The sequence below is a fragment of the Chaetodon auriga genome, chromosome 22 (assembly GCF_051107435.1).
Source record: "Chaetodon auriga isolate fChaAug3 chromosome 22, fChaAug3.hap1, whole genome shotgun sequence".
Classification (NCBI taxonomy): domain Eukaryota; kingdom Metazoa; phylum Chordata; class Actinopteri; order Chaetodontiformes; family Chaetodontidae; genus Chaetodon; species Chaetodon auriga.
In genome coordinates, this window is record NC_135095.1 from 376151 (window position 1) to 400014 (window position 23864).

Below are 23864 nucleotides of genomic sequence, written 5' to 3' on the forward strand. Positions count from 1 at the left end.
CGCAGCTAGCTAAGATAACAGTTATGCCATGAATGCTATGAAAACAAGACAGAGAGCATTAGCAGGCTAGCTAGCAGCAGCCATTAGCCTGATGCTGGTAAGTCCAGCTAGATTTGCTTCACTCACCACCAGCAAAAAATAACAACATAACTTCTATTGAGTGTCTAGATAGACAGGCAGACTGACAGTCGAATAATAATGATGATAAGCCTAATAAGCCTAATAATAATAACAATAATAATCATTTGCACCTTGTATGAAAAAGCTATGTATAATGATGGATATGTGTGTACTCCAAGGAGAACATTTAAACTTAAGACATGTTGAATTATAATATGAAATCATTTTGAACTGACTTAATAAATATGTTATAAAAAAATTTAATTCTTATCTCTCCTCAGGACCATTATTAACATTTTTCAAACCAGCAAAGCCGGTGAAGGATAATGTGCCCCCTCCCAACACTGATAATGAAAACTGTAAGTTCAGTATTCCACTTTAATTGATAATATATGCTATGCCCTCTAAATATTCTTTGTGACAGTAGCATAAAGTAGTAGTAGTAGAAGTGCCGTGTACATACATAATCATATGCCTGCTCTTAAACTTTTGAAATAAAGGCAAGTTCATATTTTTTATATTTCTGTTCGTGTCAGATTATTTACAAAAATGATTATTGATAGGCCTGGGCTTTCAAGGATCTCTGTTGGTCTCTGGACTTCACTTTGAGAACCAGTAGTTTATTTTTTCAGTATTTATCTCAAATGTCCCGGAAATTTGTGCATTTATGTGTGCAAACACCAAATTTTTGCAGCGTGCATGGGTGGGGTGGGGGCCCCAGGGATTTCTTGCTTGGAGCCCCAAGAGACCCTAGCAATGCCACTGAACGAAAGCACAAGGCAGTGTTCTGTTGTTGGCTGTATGGACGAGCACACATCGCTCCATTGGCTCTCAGCGGCAGAGGACAGAAGAGCGGCGTGGACTGAATTCATTTTTGAAGGCAACGTCCCTGCTACAGTTGGCAAAAACCTGTTGATGTGTGCCAACCACTTTGAGACTGACTGTTTCTCCAACCTCGGTCAGTATGAGGCAGGATTAGCCGGGAGACTTTTTCTAAGGGAGGGGTCACTTCCAGCTTTGCATGGAATACCTGCAGAGGAGAGACATGTAAGTATACAAATAATTAGCTGTGGGTTTCTTTTGTAGATTAGTGCGAACCGCTAGCTTCTAGTTAGCAATCAGCATGGTCTCCACATGCAAACCCAGCGACCCAGTCGGTCAAGCAATGTATACACAGATGCTCTGCGGAGTCTAAGCTTCAGGAATTTGTGAAAATAATACATTTGGAAATGTTTTCTAAACTGGAATATGTCAGCATAGCCCAGAGCAAAACGAGTGCATGGTTGAGACTGCTACATCACAGCAGCAGAATCCAAGCATTCTGTGCATGAGTTTATTTATGAGTGATCCTTTTTTGCATTGTATGTAGCTGTTATCATAGCTATACATGTAAGATAAAGTTGATGTCACTTCTCTCTTTGCCTGCTATTGATCAAGTGTAACAGTGAGCTGTTGCAGCCTTTGGTGCTTGAATTTATACTGTAACAGTGCTGTCATGTTTTATTCCTAAGTATGCCCTCTTATCATAAAAATATACTTTTGTTACAGGTGCCCAGACTACTGTGTCCTGCAAGGACTGATGTTGTAATACAGTGCACTACAACGAGAATGCTGATAGAGAACAAGCCACCACATCATCAGGGGATCCTCTTTTCAAACTGAGCTTTCCAAAGTCCCGGAAAGGAGAGTGCCAAGCCAACCAGTGAAGACTGAGGTGACATTGGTAAGTATTAATAAACATTTATGTTGTACATGACACAAAGTACTGCAACTCGGTACTTTCAACACAATAAATAAACCAAAAAACACACTTAAATACCTGAGAAACTACAAAACTCAAAGTGCAAAATGTCAGTATCTTAACAGTTGTTGAATAATCTAGTAAATGATACTAGTGATTCACTTTTGTGTGTGTGTGTGTGTGTGTGTGTGTCTGTCTTGTGTGTCTGTATTGCACAGGGTATATTGATGATTTGATGGACATGATCATGGAGAAGGTCTTTGTCGACCCATCATCGTCCAGAGCTGAGATTCTGAAGATAAACATCCCACCGGACGTGTCTTCACAATATCCTCCTCACTACCAGGAAAAAATAAAAATGCTGTCCAATCACAGTTTTTTCTAAATTCCCCAGTCTTTGTAAGGTAAATAGATTACTGAAAACATTTTTTTGAAATTTTTTTTTTAAGATATCATGTGTCCACTACAGTGGACACTGAAATGCCATGCATGTAAAACTGAACCTTGATGGCAACCAGTTAGTCCCAAAGAAAATACCAAACAGTCAACGTAAGAATGAGTTTAACATCTACATAACTGTCCATCATCACTTTTGTTTTGTTTTTCTTTGTTGTGCTTATTTTGGTATGATACTTCAAAAAGAAATTCCCCTTCTTGGAAACACAAAGGAATACATATGTTTTGATGCCTCTGTTTCGTCCACCATCTCTGGAAGATGGATGGCGCCATAGTGTCTCAGAGCTGCATTTGGCTGCGGTTTCCACTTCTGACGTGGGGGAGTATAGTCATCTTTGCTGTCACTTGCAATTCCTGCTTAGGCCCGAGTAATCGACTCTTCACCAAGGAGCAGTTTGAAGTCAAGGAACTTCAGTAGATTTTTTTTAACAATTAAATACTATGCTAAAATACAGTTAAAATAATTCAGACAATGTTTTAAGGTGTGGTTAAGAGACTTATATAAAATATGTCTACAACATTTCAAGCAAAAATTTACTCAATAAAAAGTATTATGCACTTACTTTTCCTTTTCCCATAAAATGTGCTTGCACTGATGGACGCCATTTTCTTTTATAAGAAAGAGAAAGGTACCAAAGCCCCACCCCTTCACATTTGGTATCATTGAAAAGCCCTAAAGTGGGTGGGAGATATTCAGGTTTACAAATGTCCTCCACAGAGGACAAATTTGAACTACTGGTAGTCAGGAGGATATGAGCATCAATATGAAGCCTCCATATCTTCCCTGGGCGTCAGGAAACTCCTGACATTTCTGAAGTACTACGCATGATGGGATGACTACACGTATCTTCCGCCGAAGGAAGCCCCAGCATCAGCTCACAAAACTACTATAGGCTAAATACCTGTCTGACTGAGAAAATTGAACATTATGTTAGTCAACAGGTTCTATAATGTCAGCATCTATATTCATATTCTTCTAATTTGGATTTCCTGAGTCCTTCACTTGTACTGTATTTCCATGTACAAATACTCATGACTGCGGTCAATAAATTTTTATTGTATATCTGTAAAATGTTTCATGTGAATTCATGTGTAATATACAGTATTTGCTTTGGAAAAACATGGCTATATGTTCAAGAAAAAATATGACCTGAATTTGTTGCATTGGCTGACTATATTTAGTTAAAATGGTGTATGAACAGTGAAGTTAAGTAGGTTATTATAGATAAATCTCACTGCTTTATCCCCCCATAGCTGTATTTAACCCTGTAAATGTTGCATGCGTTCTGCAGTGAGAACACATTTAGGCAAACAGGTTCTAAACCTGGATGGTAGATCATGCATGGAGGACTTTCATCTAGCTGTTGCAGCCATCTTGTAACCTATTACGCATGACATAAGGTGAGTACCGTATTTTTGGGACTATAAGGCGCACTTAAAAGCCTTTAATTTTCTCAAAAAACGACAGTGCGCCTTATAATCCGGAGCGCCTTATATATGGATTAATTCTGGTTGTGCTTACTGACCTCGAAGCGATTTTGTGTGGTACACGGCGCTCACGGCGCTCTGTCAAAATGTTTTAGTACGACTTTGGTAAACTACAAAGCCACACCGCTTGCAGCATTACGGCTACCGTAGTCAAGAGCGTCGCGGAGTAATACATACTGTGCTTCACCATAATATTACAGTGTGTGTGTATAAGGACCCCAAAATGGCACCTGTCAAGAGACACGCTTACGACGCAAACTTCAAACTCAAGGCTATCAGTCATGCAGTAGAACATGGGAATAGAGCAGGTGTGAGAGAATTCAACATTAATGAATCAATGGTACGGAAGTGGAGGAAGCAAGAAGATGACCTGCGCCAAGTAAAGAAGACCACACAGTTTCCGAGGGAACAATGCGAATGGCCACAGTTAGAGGACAAAATTGAACAGTGGGTTATTGAACAGAGAGCAGCAGGTAGAAGTGTCTCTACAGTCTCTATTCGAATGAAGGCAACAGCGTTAGCATGGGACATGAATATCAATGACTTTCGAGGCGGTCCTTCTTGGTGCTTTTGTTTTATGAAAAGACGTAATCTCTCCATCCGCACACGAACTGCTGTCTTGCAGCAACTGCCAAAAGATTACGAAGAAAAGCTGGCCACTTTCCGCGCATACTGCAAAAACAAGATCACTGAAAAGAAGATCCGGCCAAAGTACATCACTAACATGGATGAGGTTCCCCTCACCTTTGATATCCCGTGAACCACACTGTGGAGAAAACAGGGACCAGAACGGTGTCTATACGCACCACAGGGAATGAGAAGTCATCCTTCACTGTAGTTCTCGGTTGCCAGGCTAATGGCCAGAAACTTCCACCCATGGTCATTTTCAAGAGGAAGACTTTGCCAAAAGAAAAGTTTCCAGCCGGCGTCATCATCAAAGCTAACCCGAAGGGCTGGATGGACGAGGAAAAGATGAGTGAGTGGCTGAGAGAAATTTACGTCAAGAGACCGGATGGCTTTTTCCACAAATCTCCGTCCCTATTGATCTGCGACTCCATGTGCGCCCATCTCACCAATGCTGTCAAAAAACAAGTTAAGCAAACTAATTCGGAGCTTGCCATCATTCCGGGTGGATTAACTAAAGAACTCCAGCCGCTAGATATTGGTGTCAACAGGGCGTTCAAAGTTAAACTGCAAGCTGCGTGGGAGCAGTGGATGACAGAAGGCGAACACACATTCACCAAGACAGGGAGACAGCGCCGAGCGACTTACGCCACTATCTGCCAATGGATCGTGGATGCCTGGGCTAAGGTATCAGTCTCAACTGTGGTCCGAGCTGATGACGAGAGGGATCCGGGCATGCTGGATGCCGTAATCGGCAACTGTTTAACTCGGACACTGAAGATGAAGAATTTGAGGGATTTGTGGACGAGGAATGAACTGAAAAAATGAGTGTATTGTGTTGTATATTACATGTTATAACTGAACAATTTTGAGAGTTATTGTGAATACGCTAACGTTTGATTTAGTGGTATCAGACTGTATTTTTTTTTTACGTGTTACAACTGAACAAGGCTGGGAGTTATTGTGAATACGCTCATTAACGTTTGAACAATGTTGAGAGTTATTGTGAACGCGTTTAATAAAGTTTGAGTGACTGACTTATCTGACTGTTTTGTTTCGCTTAATGCGCCTTATAGTCCGGTGCGCTTTATATATGAAAAAAGTTTGAAAATAGACCATTCATTGACTGTGTGCCTTATAATCCAGTGCGCCCTATAGTGCGGAAAATACGGTATCTGCAATGGCATGTTATGGGCAATTATACACTACGACCATAAGTGTAGGTAAAGATAATGTGACCTGTGGCTCCTCTTGGCAGCATCTGTTCTCAGTCTCTGACTGCATTGTTGCACACTTTCCACATGTGCACTGATACAAACAAATAAAAAAAATGACAATTCATGCATTTATAAAGCTAAATAAGAAACCTTGCATACCAGTGTTTGCAACCAATAATAGCACCCACGTTGTAGATTTGGACGCACTAGAGTGGACATACGCTATTTTCATGTTTTCACTATGTGCCCATTAATTTCTTGGGGTATGAATTATGTTTCGTTTAGGCGGCAATCCCTGGTAGAGGCTTTTAGCTGAGTTTCTCCCCATCATTCGGGTATGCTACAAGTTGGGATTGGTGCTTCCTAGCGTGAGCATTGACCATCTGAACTGCAGGCATCTCACGCTGCCCCCTGTACAGGGAGCGCTTATATTTTTTGACTTAACCATTCAGAAGCGCCCTGCTGAATTCTGTGAGTCTGAGGTTCTGTAGGAGCCTCCTCTCCTTCAGGATCCGATTCAGGTTCAAACATGTATAGTTGGACTTCTGAAGCACTCTGTCTCTTCATTGCCGCCATGTCCGCTACCTTCACATGGGTTGTGCTACGTTAGAGTCTAAGCTCTCCCCATTACCACAGTAACAGTTTATGGGTGGGGCAGCAGCAGCTCATTTGCATTTAAAGCTACAGACACCAGAAACAGTGCATTCTGAAAGGGACTGAAACAGAGGGAAATAGATGGAGGTGAGAATCTTTTCCTAAAAGCTATTTCCAGCAAACAGCTTCAAAAACATGTTTTATGGAAATCATAGACCTATGTAACTTATCAAAAAAGCTTCATAATATGGGACCTTTAAATTTAGCAACAGCATCAGATAGGCATCTGGTGTTGAAGTTTTTGCCAAATGGAGAATAAGTTAATAAGTGATGGTCTGGTTAAAAAGGATTCTGTGAGGAGACTATAAAGTGTTCAGTTTCAGTGCTACACAGTTGAGGACAAAATTATTAGCTCCCCTATGAAATTTGAAGTTTCCTCAGGATTTTCCCAAGTACTTTTTTAACAGAGCAAGGAATTTTCAACATAGCATTTCTGAATATACTAGTTTTCTTTAGAAGGCACTAATTATTTATATTTGCACACCAAAACAGAATTATTTAAGAAAAAACTAAAATGACCAGGGACTTATTATTAGCCCCCTTTAAGAAATGACCATTTATGAAGTCATTGCACAAACCACTTTTGTGCAATGACTTAATATGCTATGATATGATATGATATGATATGCTTTAACTTCACAGGTAATGTGCTTAAAGGTGATCAGGTGAATCAGATAATTTCACCCAAAATTAAGTAAGACATGGTATAAAAGCCTCAGTATGGGTCACTGAGCTGTCAACTGAGAAAGCACCATTCTGAAAACTAAAGAAATTAGTTTGGAATTATCAATTATCAATAAAGAATTATTGATGCACACAAAGCAGGAGAAGGATGTACAAAGCTATCCAAGCGTTTCCAAGTGTCAAGAACTGGAGTGAGAAGTATAATCCAGAAATTCAAAGACAGCCAAACAGTACACAACAAGCCTGGCAGAGGTAGGAAGCGAAAGATTTCAAAAACCCTGGAAAGAAAACTAGTGAGAGATGTGTCTAAAGACCCAAGAACAACTGGCAAGACACTGGTGAATGACTTGGCCACATCAGGAATCATAGCCTCCGAGAAGACATTCACTAGAGCTCTGCACAGGAATGGACTGCGAGGTTGCAGACCAAGAAAAACTTTTGAGGAAGAGACACCTTCATGCCAGACTTAAGTATGCTCAGGACAACCTGGAGAAAGATTATGCATACTGGAAGTGTGTCCTATGGTCTGATGAGACTAAACTAGAGCTCTTTGGCCATAGAGACACTGCTTATGTATGGAGAAAAAAGGGAGAGGCATAGAACCCAAAGAACACTGTCCCCACAGTGAAACATGGTGGTGGGAGTATTATGCTGTGGGTATGCAGGAGGTAGAGTGGTCGTCCATCGATCAGGAGGTCGGCCCCGGCAGTCCACATGCCGAAGTATCCTTGGGCAAGATACTGAACCCCAAAACTGCCCCCGATGCTGTGCCATCAGTATGTAAGTTTGTATGTCCTTTGCTTTGGATAAAAGCGTCTGCCAAATGACTACAGTGACTACTACAGTCATCATTATCAAGATCCACATGAACATTAAAATCACATACAATAATTACTTTTACTGTTTTAATGACTAACCTTGATTAAAAACTCAGAGAATTCTGATATAAATGCAGAATAAGGTCCAGGAGTACAGTACGTAATAACAAATAAAACTGGCTGTCGTGTTTTCCAGGTTAGGTGTGAAAGACTAAGAACAAGGCTTGCAAATTAGTTAAAATTGAATTTAGCTTTGAGGTTGATTAATAGACTTGAGTTTAAAATGGCTGCTTCTCTACCTCATTGGCCCCTGCCTCGAGGAATGTGAGTGTTAATATGACTTGGGGGGTTGCTTCATTTAGACTAGCATGCTTTTCATGACATAGCCAGGTTTCAGTCAGACAAAATAAATCAATATTATGATCTGATATATACTCATTTACTAATACAGATTTAGAAGACAGAGATCTGATGTTAAGGAGTCCACATTTAATTATCCTATCCTGTCCTATTGCAGTGGTGGTATTATTTTTTCTTTATTTATTTATTTTTTTTTTGGTTTTAATGTATAACTCCTCTTCTGTTTACTTTTGATTTAATTAGTTTATGTGGTTGGGGGACAGACACAGTCTCTATGGTGTTTTGGTTGGGTAACTGCTCTAATGGAAGCACAGAGAAGCATGTAGGACTTCAGCTCTGTCTCCTGGACTCAAGTCTGGGTTGTCATGGGTTTGGTTTAATAATACATTCTGTCAGATTTCTAGAGATGAGAGCTGAGAGGGAGAGAGAGGGAAGCCATCACTAGCTACTAGGCTAAGCTAATGTAGCTAGCATAACAAATACACGTATAAACAACAGTAAGATGAGCAAGGAGGTCTCTGGTTTTCCATTGCCAAAATCCAAAACTACATCAGTTCAATGAGCAATAATATACAGAGCAATGTGAGAGTGGAATTCATTCCCAAATCATATTACATATAATGGTTTAAAAAATGTTAAAAAGCATTACTTAAGAAGAAACTGTATTTGTAATTGTTTGGTGCCTAAGGGTTCTATGGGCATTCTAGATTTCAAGATTCAAGATTCAAGATTGCTTTTATTGTCATTGAGCATGGACATGTCAATGAAATTTGCATTGCAACCCCCGTGTAGAAAGAAAAGATAATAAAATAAGATAAAATAAAATAAGATGAACTCACAACTAAGATAAAATAAACTCACAAATAAGATAAAATAAACTCACAGGACATAAAAAGTCAGCATTTAAAACGTATATACAATATACATAAAATGCAATAATACTGTGTGTATACTTAAATGTTAAGTACACAGAAGGTGCAAGTGAAGGTGGTCAGAGTGCAGTGTGCAAAAAGAAGCGTCCTCACAGTCTCTCCCTCCAATAGGTGGGAGTGACTGTATGTGGCTATATGGGGGGGAATGTGTGTTCGGCAGCGGGGGGGAGGGGGTGTGGGTGTGAGGTGGCGGGGGAAGGGGGGTGTGTGTGTGTGTGTGTGTGTGTGTGTAGATGTGCGTGTGTGACTGTGGGGGGGGGTGAGTGTGTGGGTGTTGCTAAGGGGTGGTGAGGTGTGTGTGAGGTGCTGCAGGGGGTGATTGCTCTGACAGCTCTGGGGAAGAAGCTGTCCCTCAGTCTGTTGGTGGTTGTTCGTATGTTCCTATTCCGCTTTCCTGATGGAAGCGGTACAAACAGTCTGTGGCCCGGATGGCTGGGGTCCGTTGCGATGGATCTTGCCCTCTTCTTGACCCGGCCTGCATATATAGAGTCCAGGTCAGGAAGGGGGCAGCCCACGATGCCTTGTGCAGTTTTTACCACCCGTGCCAGTTGTTTCCTCCCCTGTGCCATGCAGCTGCCATACCACACTGTCGCACTGAGGCAGAGGATACTCTCGATCGTGGCCCTGTAAAAGTTCACGAGCAGCCGAGAGGAAAGTCCAGCCCGTTTCAGTTTCCTGAGGAAGAAAAGCCTTTGTTGTGCCTTCCTCACCAGGCGGGAGGTGTTCATAGACCAGGAGAGGTCAGGTGTGATGTGGAGGCCCAGGAACTTGATGTTGTCCACACACTCCACCACTTCTCCATCCATGAGGAGGGGGGCATGATCCGTCTTCCCGGACCTCCTAAAGTCCACAATGACCTCCTTGGTCTTCCCTGTGTTCAGAACCAGGTTGTTGGCTGAACACCACTGGGTGAGCTGGTAAATCTCCTCTCTGTAGTGGGTCTCCTTGTCTGAGATGAGACCCACTACTGTAGTGTCGTCCGCGAACTTCACGACTGTGTTCGTGGGGTGGATGGCAGCACAATCATGTGTGAACAGGGTGAAGAGGGCTGGGCTGAGCACACAACCCTGTGGCGTGCCCGTGCTGAGGACCAGAGGGGATGATGTTGTGTTCCCTAATCTCACCACCTGAGGCCTGTTGGTGAGAAAGTCTCTAATCCAGTGGCACAGTGACGCAGGCAGACCCACCGCATGTAGCTTCAGCGCCAGCTTGTCTGGGATGACGGTGTTAAAAGCTGAGCTGAAGTCAACAAATAGCATCCTGACATAGGTGTTGCTGCAGATGGGTCAGGGCTGTGTGCGGGGTGATGGAGACAGCATCCTCTGTAGACCGATTCCCTCTGTAGGCAAACTGAAGGCTGTCTAGGTCCGAGGGGATGAAGTCTCTGATGTACCTGAGAAGAATCCGTTCAAAGCACTTCATGATTACCAAGGTTAGAGCAACAGGCTGGTAATCGTTCAGGCAGGTGGTGGACGTCTTCTTAGGCACCGGAATGATGGTGGAGGACTTTAGGCACTCAGGAACCATGGACAGCTGCAGGGACAGATTGAAAATGTCCAGGAACACTCCTGCTAGCTGGTCAGCGCATGTTCTCAGAGTCTTGCCTGACACCTTATCCGGCCCTGTAGCTTTGCGGGTGTTGATCCTCCTCAGGGTGGATGTCACCTGGTGCTGCTGTAGGACGAGGGGCTGATGCTGCTCCTCCAGCTGGGGTAGATGTGTAGCTTCTCTGCTGCCTCACGTGTCAAAGCGAGCAAAGAAGCTGTTTAAGGTGTCAGGCAGAGTGGGGTCGTGGCTGGCGAGCTGAGTGCTGGACTTGTAGTCTGTCATGGTTCTGATGCCTCTCCACATGTTCCTCTCCTCTCTCTCCTCAGATTTAGTTGGAGCCTGTGTATTTTCTTTGTCTTGTGTTTAAATTGTGTAAACTGTAGTTGTTTTATATACAACAGGCATGCATTAAGGTGTCATTGTGTATTGTGATGAGTGGTATGAATGTCTTTTTTGTATTGTCACCATGTAAATGGTGTGGACCCCTGGAAGAAGAGCTGCTGCTATGCCAAAGCTAATAGGGATCTTAAACAAGCAAGCAAGCCTGACCTCAGTGTTCCCAAAGGAAGACAAATGAGTTCACTGAAACTGACCCGATCCATAGTATTTCGTTATACTTAATGAAGCAAGACTTTAATTGATAAGCTGTTATTTTTAGCCTCTTTCATGAAATACCCCTTAGGTCTACCTCTCACATACACCTCAGCCTTCTTAATTTGTGCTAAATGATAATTATTTCCGAACTGTTAAATATGCTTTCATAAGTGAGAAGCAGGTCCCTCCTTACTGCCTGTTGGTGATATGATGATGAAGGTGATACAATACTATGATGAATTCCAAGGTTGTAAAGCACATTTCGTTTATTGGAAACTTTGATTATTGGCAGTATCCCACTCGTTGTCCTCTAAAGAATGAGCTGAATCAATTACCCCTGCACAGAAATAAGGGCACATCTGTGCCACAGCACAGCTTATTCCCTGGGAACCAACACATAATGTCCAATAATGGGGTGTGTCTGTCTGTCTGTCTGTCTGTCTGTCTGTGAGCGAGTGAGTGCATGACCTCAAGCGTGGCATATCAGCCAGTCCTCTGAGCATATTACGACACAAGTCAGAAAAGACCTATTTCTTTCTATTGCTCTTTCTGTTACACAAACATACATATCTAAACAAGCAAAAGGATAGAGGGATCAGCTGTTTGATCGAGGTCTCTGCCAGGATTTGTAGTTGGGTATTGGCTTTGAGTGGATTGCTTTTGAACTGTGTATCTCCTGACAATTTCCTGGTCCTTTGTGCCTCAGCCCACCACCTGCCTGATAATACTTTCCATCTCTCTCTTTGGGAAGGAGAGCAACGCGTCTGCAGCTCTTGACAAATAGCACATCTGAAATGGTTTGATACCAGGCTCCAAACACATAATCAGTGGCTAATTTCCCTTTGCATTTTTTGTTCCTGGTTAATCAAAACATATCGCTGTTAGAAAGATGCCAGTACTCAGGGAAATTCAAATTAGGGCTATCATCAAAAGAGATGGATGATGGCATATGATTGACAGAATGAAGCTAGCTGGTTTTAATGTCATATTAGAAGAACAGCGTAATGGAAGACTTCATGTTTTTAGTTCACTTGAGCACCCACTTCTGACACCAAATACGTGATGTACACAACAGCATAAAGCAGTGATCAGCCAGGTTTTTGAAGAAGAGTAGGCAGGATATGAATCTCTCTCTTAAGCTCTTTTTTTTTTTTTTTTTTTGGATTCTTCACACAATTTTTACCATAACTTTTTGTATTTACAAACAAGTGCAACACTATGAATACCTTCAAAGACAGACTGTCTAAAAGTGTGAACATTTATCCCCATTTGGACAGTTATCAGGTCTTGCCCCTATGTGAAGACCAAATAGGTCTATCTGCAGGTCCACAGTACTACAGGACACAAATACCACATGATACGCCCTTCAAATGGTTGCAGTGTAGGCATCAAAGTTGTATCAAAAGTATTATCAAAATCATCAAAAGTACTTGGTTATGTTAAAGTAGGTATTATAGTATTGTGGGAAAATCATATAGCCCTAAGTTAACATTGTATGTTGAGCTCAAGTATAAACAAGTATGAAACAATGTTCAACTATAATGCTTCATGAATTGTAACCAACATCTGCTAACACCTGATATAATAAGCAAAAATGCAGTGGTGAGATTCAAACCAGTCTCCCATGCCAGCCATAATCTATGCTGACATTTATACTCAGTTTGTACCACCCAGTGGAAGAAAGTTAGCCTTGTTCTTGACTTCTGAATGGGTGACCATATCTCCAGATTTGTTCAAATGCCTGATTGTTGTGAAAAACAACATTGCTAGCATTGCTAGCAATGACTACAGCAGCTTCCTCACTAAACAAAACAACCAGTCTAAGAGAAATTGGCATGTCCAAAGAAAAACTGCTTAAAACTGTTGGTCCTCATTCAGCAGCTTTTAATTGTTGCTCAACTTTTCAGTGCTCTCTTCACTGGTTACATGTTGTGTACAGTGTTACCAGGAGGAGGTTGCACCAGCAGGTTTGTGGTTTAATGGCAAAAACCAGTCTGTTGTCGTCTGTCCATCTTCTCTTCTCATATTTTAGCTGTGTCTCTCTTTTGCAGCCTGCTCATCTCTCTGCCTAGCCCTGCTTTTTTCTACCTTCTTGACTGAGGGAACTTCCCACATAAGTCAAGATTGTAGAGTCAGTGCCTCCTGTACCACTCTGCCTTGGGTGGCATGGTAGTACAGTGGCAACAATGTCGGCTCACAGCTAGAAGGTCCCGGGTTAGATTCTCGTCTGGGACGCTGGGGGCGTGCCCTCCACCATGCCTTCCCATACCACTTTCTACATCACTTAAAGCCTTAAATAATAAAACCTTTTTGTAATTTACTTTGAACAGTAATTTTAGCTAAATGTTTAGTGGAAATGACTGAGAGTTAACAGCAGCAACAGATCATAGCAGACGTTTGACTGTCGCTGCTGCTAGAATCATTATGGTAGAGCATTTTGCTCAAGGCAGTCTTGATTTCTTGGACAAAATCCACATATTAAAAGCAATTTCAATTTCATATCAGCCCAAAACAGGATTCAGTTGCATGGCAAATCAGTATTTCTTCCCCTAATACACAATCAGGCTTTTCAAAGCAGGTGGGTGGATAAATAAAGCAGAGGCAAAATGCAGAATGGAAATATTTAAGACACAGTTAGACGAGCTATGTGCTTCTTTGAAAAAATTCTTGCTGACAAATCTGTGAAGCTGACAAGTTCCTCTGTTATCTTTTCAGTCAGTGGGATCCAAATTAACAGAAATATGAAAACTTAATCATAAAAGAGATGTGTTGGTGAAGTTTCAGACTGACAAGGCCATTGTTGAATTATTGAAAAAACAAAAAAACATATTCTTTGTTTGGAGATTGAAGTCAAGAGTTTTTCATCCACCACCAAGTAAATTCTACTTGTGTCCATTGAAAGACCCAGAAACAACAAAAAAAAATATTTATTTACTCTTCATTTTTGTCTAGATCTGGGGCCCGTTGCACAAAACTAGGATAAGGGATTAAGCCAGGATATGTTGGTTATCCTGGCTCAACTTATCCATGATCCGGTTGCACAAAAGCAGGATAGTGGAAAGTGGGATGTGTTATGGGATAAGTTACCATGGAGATTTATTCTGTGGAGCTAGCCTGCTCCAGACCAGGCTAAATTCCAGGATCTATTTAATCTCTTCCCTTATCTCAGTCAGCAGTCATCACAAACTGAAACCAATAGTTATTCCACTGCCCACTACGCATTGTTCACATTCAACTAGATCCACTGTCATTATTTAAACATTAACACAAAACCTAAGCATCATTAATTTCAATTTTAATTGATTTCATTAATTTCAATCATTGTAGATAAATGATGATTTTAGATGATGTTGCAATCATTAGATAGACTGTTTCCCATAGACTAGATATAAAATACACATCCAATATAAATAGAAATAAACATCAAAGAGTAACATGATGTTCCTTTATTGAATAAGGATAAATCAAAGCATCAGTTACTTTCAAAACTGAAGTCACACAGTGACTCTACAAGATAGAAAGCACAGAATCAAAGCATATTATACAACACAAGAATAAATACACATTCAAAGGTCTGTATATAATACACCCCACATGTCTGCACGCTGAAATAAATGCAGGACAAATTCGTACACAACAAATGAACAGACAAATGAATGGATGTAGTAGCTTCCCTGCAAGCTTGTATACACACGGTATATAGCACAAACATAAGAGGCCAAATCAATCTAAATTGAAAAAAAAAACAAAAAAAAACAAAAACAAATTCCTCTGCCAATGCAGGACATATTTAAATGAAATTCACAGCATGCGTCTTTGCCAATGCAGGTCATATTTAACTGAAATTTAAAGTATGTTAACTAAAATAATTCAACACATATTGGTCCCTGACCAGCCAACCACTGTCGCCATCAGTGAAGATGGCAGGATTGTCCCAGTCCATGTGTGATGGCACTCTGGGGGCCCTCTCCTTCCTCAGGCAGGCCACATTGTGGGGGACAGCACAGGCCACAGTGATGTCACATGCCCTCAAAGGGCTGACCCGCAAGTCATGAAGACAATGAAAGCGTGCCTTCAGGAGGCCACAGGTCATTTCAATCGTGGCCCGCATCCTGGCATGGGCATGACTGTAGGCCTGCTGTGCTTCCTGGGGGTCTGTGTACGGTGTCAGGAGAAAAGGCTGGCAGGCATACCCCCTGTCCCTCAGCAAGACACCAGAGAATTCACCTGTCAATACAAAATCTCATCATCACAACCTCATAAATAGAGTGACATTCATGACACAGCTATGATGTAAAAAGTGGTTAATGTGCATTCTTAAGTATTAGTCAGAGCACTTACCATTCTGCAAGATGTTCTTGTATTTAATCTTGACTTGCTGCCATGTCCCAGTCATGTTTAATCTATATATATATATACACACACACACACACACACACACACACTTATATATGCTAATAAAACAACATACATGAAATAAGATCAACTTTAAATCCCAAAGGGAAATTATCAAGGAGTCATACAGTCTGATGGAGTTACATTTACACAATGTCACTCACATCTGCAGTCAATTTCACTTACAATTTCAACTGATTTATAATCAGAGTACAACTACGTTTTCGGAGATGTAAATTAACTATTTGGATTGTAATTGTGATGGTTTCAGCGGAGCAGTGAGTGTGTGTTTGTACGCATTCAGGCGGTCTGCAATACTTTGCCACGCTTCTTCTCGTTGTTTTATAACTGTGGCGGTGTTGCCTTTCTTTTTACTTTGGTCCTTCACCTCCTCGTAAGCCTCCATAAGGATTTCTGCCTCCAACGGGGAAAAGTACGCCGCTCTATTTGCCGTGGTGAATTGGTGAATCTGTGATCGATGGCGGGGTCTATTTGAGGAAGCCGCATGCACATACTTATCCAGGATAGGTTTCACCTGGCTTGATGAATCCGTGTCTGCTCATCCTGGTTTGGTCTTTGTGCAACCGATTAAGCCTGGACGCTCATGTTTTGGATTGGTTGAACTCAGCTCAGTCACTTATCCTGGATTTCTTAATCCTGCTTTTGTGCAACGGGCCCCAGGTTAAGACCACCTGGACTCAAACTTGCTGGACAAACTTGTTTGAAGGTCACTCTGACCTCACAGAATTCCTACACTAATTAGGACAAGGTTTCATGCAAATGTCCAACTCAAGGAGAAACTCATTAGATTTTGGTGGTCAAAGGTCACTGTAAACACACAAAACACATTTTTATTCTTATTCTAATGATGACAAAGTGGTGACATTTTATATCCAAAAGGTCAAAGGCCAATTTCACTGTGACGTCATAATGATCTGCAAAACACTTTTATGGCCATTGAAGATTTGTGTGAAGCATCCATGTTTTAGAATTTGTAGGTCTTTGCAGCAACATTCATATATAAAGGATGGTAATCCACAAAAAGGTCAGTGGTTTCACCTTTTTGTGGATTACTATTCTTCATAGTTTCACTGAACTTTCTGTGCATTACCATTGTTCATATATTAATGTTGCTGCAAAGACCTACAAATTCTAAAATATGGATGCTTCACACACATCTTTTTGTATTAAACTTCAGGTGACTCTAACTGGTCAAGGCAGGTGGCTGCCCACCCATAACCTGGTTCTGCTTGAGGTTTCTACCTGTTAAAAGAAAGCTTTTCCTTGTCACTGTCGCATCTAACCAGAAGTGCAAGTAGTAATAATATCCAAAATATGAATACAGTAGTATTCATAGTATTCATAGTAGTGCAAGTGGCATGAAGTATAAACAGTATGGGGTAGGTACAGGTAGTGCAAGTAATTTCTATTTCTTACCACAAGGTGGTAAGAGGGTGTGTCAGTGTCAATCAATGATGGACAGAATTCAGCAGGGTAACAGCTCTGGGGAAGAAGCTGTTCCTGTGCCTGCTGGTGCGGGAACTGAAGCTCCTGAGCCTCCTACCAGATGGCAGGGGGGCAAACAGTCCCTGCTTGGTGTGGGAGCTGTCACTACTGATGCTGCGTGCCCTTCTTAGACACCGCTTGCTCTGGAGGTCCTTGGTGGCAGTTAGCTGGGCACCGGTGATGTACTGGGTGATTTTCATCACCCGTTGCAGTCCCTTCCGCTTGAAGGCTGTGCACCTGCCATACCATGCTGAGATGCAACTGGTCAGCATGCTCTCAATGGTGCAGCGGTAGAAGTTAACTAGGATGTGGTGAGCCAGGTTAACTGTCTTCAGTCTCCTCAGGAAGTAGAGGTGCTGTTGAGCCTTCTTTATCAAGGTGGAGAAGTTGAGGGTTCAGGAGAGGTCCTCAGAGATGTGGACACCCAGGAACTTGAAGCTGGAGACACTTTCAACCTCAGCCCCGTCGATGTGAATTGGGGTGGGACTGCAACCCTTGGTTTTCCTGTAGTCCACAATGGGCTCCTTGGTCTTCTTGGTGTTGAGGATCAGGTTTTTGTCCATGCACCACATCACCAGCTGCTGAATTTCATTCCTGTAGGCTGACTCGTCATTGTTGTTGATCAGGCCGTGGTGTCGTCTGCAAACTTGATGATGGAGTTGGAGCCATGCACAGGCACATAGTCGTGGGTGAAGAGTGACTAGAGGAGAGTGCTCAGCACACAGCCCTGTGGGACGCCGGTGTTCAGGGTCAGGGTGGTGGAGGTGTGGTTGGCTAACCTAACAGACTGGAGTCTGTTGGTCAGGATGTCCAGGGTCCAGTTGCAGAGGGAGGTGCTGATGCTGAGGTCACTGAGTTTGTTGACCAGCTTGGAGGGGATGACTGTGTTGAATGCTGAGCTGAAGTCAATGAACAGCATCCTGGCATAGGTGTTGTTGTTGTCCAGGTGCGTCACGGCGGAGTGCAGTGCCCACTGCTTCAATACCGGCACGATGGTGGTGGTCTTGAGGCATGTGGGGACTGCTGCCTCAGCCAGTGACAGGTTGAAGATGCCATTGAAGACGCCAGCCAGCTGTTCTGCACAGGCCTTGAGCACGCAACCGGATTTGCCGTCAGGGCCAGCAGCCTTACAGATGTTCACCCTGCTGAGTGCAGAACGTACGTCATAAGTGGATAGCATGAGGAGCTGTTCATCTGGGTGGGGAGCAGTTTTGGTGGGTGGTTGTGTGTTCTCCCGGTCGAAGTGAGCGTAGAAGTTGCTGAGCTGGGAGGGAGGCATGCTGGTTAGTGGGGCTGTCTTTTTTGGCTGATAGTCTGTGATGGCCTGGATGCCCTGCCACATGCGGTGGGGGTCGGCGTTGTTGTGGAACTGCTCCTCAATCTGTAGCTTGTGAGCATGTTTAGCTTCCCTGATGCCCCTCCTCAGTGTAGCTCTGTATGAGCTGTAGGCCACTGCGTCACCAGATCTGAAGGCAGCGTCATGTTCCTTTAGTAGGAGGTGGACCTTACTGTTCATCCAAGGCTTCTGGTTGGGGAAATTTCTTATCTGTTTGTGGGTGGTGACGTTGTCAACACATGCATCACTGTAATCCTGAACAGAGGAGGCATATGAGTCCATGTCAAAGGATCCTGAGTCCAGCATAGCCTGAGTGGCGAACAAACTGCAGTCAGTGTGTTGGAAGTGGTGTTGAGGTGTGGTATCCCCTCCCTCTAGCCATACTTTAGCAGTCCTCCCTGATGGCTGCACACGTCTCATGAGTGCTGTGTACTTGGGGCGTAGGAACAATGAGAGGTGATCAGACTGTCCCAGGTGGCAGGGCTTTGTAAGCCTCAGTAATGTACATTGATCAAAAATATAAATGCAACACTTTTGTTTTTCCTCCCATTTTCATGAGCTGAACTCAAAGATCTTAAACATTTTCTATATACAAAAAAAAAAACATTTCTCTCTAATATTGTTCACAAATCTGTCTAAATCTGTGTTAGTGAGCACTTCTCCTTTGCTGAGATAATCGATTCCACCTCACAGGTGTGGCATATAAAGATGCTGATTAGACAGCATGATTATTGCACAGGTGTGCCTTAGGCTGGCCACAATAAAAGGCCACAAATGTTCAGTTTTATCACACAGCACAATGCCACAGATGTTGCAAGTTTTGAGGGAGCGTGCAATTGGCATGCTGACTGCAGGAATGTCCACCAGAGCTGTTGCCCATTAATTGAATGTTCAGTTCTCTACCATAAGCCATCTCCAAAGGCATTTCAGACAATTTGGCAGTACATCCAACCGGCCTCACAACTGCAGACCATGTGTAACCACACTAGCCCAAGACCTTCACATCCAGCATGTTCACCTCCAAGATCGTATGAGACCAGCCACCCAGACAGCTGCTGCAACAATCGGTTTGCATAACCAAAGAATTTCTACACAAACTGTCAGAAACCATCTCAGGGAAGCTCATCTTCATGCTTGCCGTCCTCATCAAGGTCTCGAAGTGACTGCAGTTCATTGTCGTCACATTCAATGGCATCAGGCACATTGGAGAAGCGTTCTCTTCATGGATGAATCGCGGTTTTCACTGTTCAGGGCAGATGGCAGACAGCGTTTGTGGCATTGTGTGGGTGAGCGGTTTGCCGATGTCAATGTGGATGGATCAAGTGGCCCATGGTGGTGGTGGGGTTACGGTATGTATGTACGTATGTTATGGACAATGAACATAGGTGCATTTTATTGATAGTATTTTGAATGCACAGAGATACAGTGATGAGATCCTGAGGCCCATTGTTGTACCGTTCATCCACGACCATCACCTCATGTTGCAGCATAATGCACAGCTCCATGTTGCAAGGATCTGTACACAATTCCTGGAAGCTGGAAACATCACAGTTCTTGCATGGCCAGCATACTCACTGGACATGTCACCCATTGAGCATGTTTGGGATGCTCTGGATCGGCGTGTACAACAGCGTGTTCCAGTTCCTGCTAATATCCAGCAACTTTGTACAGCCATTGAAGAGGAGTGTACCAACATTCCACAGGCCACAATCAACAACCTGATCAACTCTATGCGAAACTCCATGTTTCGGTGAAATTCATGACGTTGCAGTCCATGAACAATTTCTGTGATGTGATTCGAAGTTGTAGCTCATCTGTTTTGTCCATCAAAGACCTAACATTGGCGAGGAAGATACTGGATAGCAGTAGCCGGGGCCAGGTTAGCTGTAGCTAAGTCTGTAGAACTCTGCACTTCCTTCTCCTTTGTTTATGATCTTGATGCCACCAACAGTCGCTTTCGGTCAGCCTAGCTGAGTCGGTCTGCCTCGCTGTCCTGGCAATCTCTTGGGGGAGCTTAAATTTGTCGAATACACTGCTTGTACGTCAAAATCTTAAATCCAAAAGTTGCTGTCTGGTGTAGGAATTTTTCGCAAAGCTGTAATGAGCAAACATGCTCCAAAACAGTAAGAAAACAATAACTATATCGCGAATTCTAGTGCGATGCTGAGCCTTGCATTGTCCATGTGCCGCCATCTTGAATAGACCAACTAAGCTTTGTATTTCTTTTCACACTTTAGTTTTAATAATTTCACTAACATTGCTATTCATTGATGCATTCAGTTCTGTTTTTGGTTCATCTTCTAATATTTTTACTGCCTGTTGTTTGTTTTGGAATTAGGCCTTTATTTAAAATAAAACAATGACTGGTACTGAAGTAGAAGTTGCATTTCAACTTAGGGTGTTGGAAGGTGTTGCATATCCATAATGTTGATATCCAATGCAGGAGCCATAACATTTTCTATATTTCATTCTCCAACAGACTGAAGTTGAAGCTGCAAAGTCTGCAGTTAAAATCGCTTTTTCATTTTAAATCCAACATAAGAGCAGCAAACAATGATAGTAATATATGGACTGCAATGCATTATTTACAATATTTTAATGTTTTGTAAATGGTGAATCACTGGAAATATTAGCAATAATGCATTCCAATACAACAACACAACTAACCACACCATAAAAGTTACCTTACAAGTTAAAGCAGCATCACTTATCACATCCCCACGTCAACAAAAAATTATGCCAAGAAATCAGTAAATAATACTAAAATCTTGTTCAGCAGTCTACTTAAATATTACAATTCTGATATGTTTCTTTTCTTTTAAAAAATGATGAGAAAAGATTAGAGTACTGGATATATTAACCTTGGTAAACTAAATGAATAAAAATAGGAAAGAAGTTTGAAAATGTAATAACTTTCTTTTCTTTGTGTGTGTGTGTGTGTGTGTGTGTGTGTGTGTTTGTGCTTGCGTATGCCTGTGTGTCTCTGCTTGAACGTGCCCTAGACTATCTGTCACAAGGTGTGGATCTGAGTGGCATTGAGGTGATTGAGAACGACTTGCTGCTGATCAGCAGAGCAAGGCTGGAGGTGGAGAATCAAGCAAAGAGACTGCTGGAGCAGGGCATGGAGATCCAGGTACACAAGCACACTGACAGAAACCACAGCTATATTGGTCAATTATTTACCTTGTCTGAATCCTCATCTACATCTGTTTTAGTATGATGTAGATGCAAACTCAACACTTCCTCCATCTTAATCTGTTGTTTTGACGAATTCACAATGTAATAGTGCAGTTTGGTTTTGTGTTTGCATATGATGTGAAGATACAAACGATACAATTAAGATACAAATGTTTAAATCCCCAAATTGGGATCAATAAAGAGGCAGTCTAAAGTCTGTACTGACTATACTATATATCTCACACGCAACCAAATAACACTGGAACACTAGACATGAAAGTGATCATAACACTAAGAACTGGAACTGGAAAAATGCAGCATTACAGTGGTGATGACTTCGGTCTGTGGAAACCTTCCATCAGCTGAGTGATCACACAAAGCATTACAGCACTTTCACAGCCTCATATTGTGGTGCCATTCATCTAATTTCCACACTTTATATGGTTTGCACTTTATTCAAAAAAGACGTTCATTGCATAAATTAGTATTCATAATTACACCATGTCTTAATTGAGACTAAATTCCATGATTAGGCCTATTGATTTTTCTGTCCATTATCACAAAAAATGCGTCTTTTTATCATCCAAACATACCTTTCCCAATCTAAAAGTGTGCATCATGTCATATCTCCTCACTAAGGTAATAGTATCTGTCCCTTCCCTGCCCAGAGTTACTCTGAGAATTTGCCTAAAACCTCTTAAGCTAGGACCCCCCTTGCGAGAATTTTGTAGGCCACATTAAGAGCCCTCTGAGAGGACTCACAGAATGTTTGTGAGTACAACCAAATGCATGTGGTGCTGACATAAGGGTATCAGGCTTTCTACTAGATTGCCTTGAAATATTTTAGGTATTTCCTGTGCACAAACATTACTGTTCTCTGTGTCAGACTATTTAAAAAATTGTGAATTATGATGAGATTCACCTCCTCTATACCTTTGGTTTATGTTGAGGACTACTGAATATTGATTAAGGTTCGATACCGTTCACATTTGAATCAGTACTGGTACAGCTAATACAGCATAGAGGTCATGATTACAATTACAATTAGTGTGCAGTGAAAGAGCAGTAAGACCTCACCTTTAATTGATATTGACTGCTTCCCCAGAGAAAGTAATGAAAAGAAATGGGAGCATCGCCAAGGTGACTATTCAAGAGAACTATTCAAGATGGCGGCGCATGCACAATGCGAGGGTCAGTGTCTCACTAGAATTCGCGATATAGTTATTATTTCCCTACTGTTTTCGAACCTGTTTGCTCATTACAGCTTTGCGAAAACTTCTTACACCAGACAGCAACTTTTGGATTTAAGCTTTCAATGCACAAGCACTGTATTCGACAAACTATAGCTCCCCCAAGAAATCGCCAGGACAGTGAAGCCAACCAGTTAAGCTACGCCAACCGGAAGCGTCCGTAAAGCTTGGTTTAGGCTTCGGCGTCGCGGCGACGCCGTACCTACGGCGTACACCCTACGCCGTCACTGAGCATTCGTAGTTCCGCGTCGAGGGAACGCGTTGCTCCGCAATTCACCGCCAAGCCGCTAGGGGGGTGCGGCTGTGTCTTTGTATGGTTTCGGGGGGCTCTTGCTGCCGCGAAGAGGAGTTGTAGAGGTGGTCGTACTTGCGTACCTCCTCGATAATTCTTTCTTCGGCTTGGTCCAGTTTTTCTTGTAGCTCTCACCACAGAAACTTTGAAAATGGCGGTGTTGTTGTGCTGCGACTGAACCGAAAATTACGTTCTGAACGGACCAATCACAGTCCTCGACGTTCACGTCACTACGCGTCGACGCGACGCGTAGTCAGGATTTTTTGGGGGTGCGCGTCAGGCTACGGCGTAGGGTCCGCGTAGGGGTCTGCGTCGACGGCGTAGGTACGGCGTCGCCGCGACGCAGAAGCCTAAACCAAGCTTAAGGCTGCTGGCCCTGACGGCATACCTGACCACATGCTCAAGGCCTGTGCAGAACAGCTGGCTGGGGTCTTCACTGACATCTTCAACGTGTCACTAGCCGAGGCAGCACTTCAGCTCAGCATTCAACACAGTCATCCCCTCCAAGCTGGTTAACAAACTCAGTGACCTCAGCATCAGTGCCTCCCTCTGCAACTGGACCCTGGACATCCTGACCAACAGACTCCAGTCTGTTGCATTAGACAACCGCACCTCCGCCACCCTGACCCTGAACACCGGTGTCCAGTCGTCACCCACGACTGCATACCTGTG

General features: G+C 42.7%; 1 protein-coding gene across 3 annotated transcripts in view; it reads left to right on the forward strand.

Moving 5' to 3' along the window:
* cog5 (component of oligomeric golgi complex 5) overlaps positions 1–23864 on the forward strand; it is a 157756-nt gene that overhangs the window by 47668 nt on the left and 86224 nt on the right. For 2 of the 3 annotated variants that reach the window (XM_076721821.1, XM_076721822.1), the window contains exons 7-8: positions 402–479; positions 21476–21606. In XM_076721821.1, coding sequence (XP_076577936.1) covers positions 402–479; positions 21476–21606 — 209 coding nt within the window. The remainder of the gene's footprint in view (positions 1–401; positions 480–21475; positions 21607–23864) is intronic. The other variant, XM_076721823.1, reaches the window with a different exon arrangement.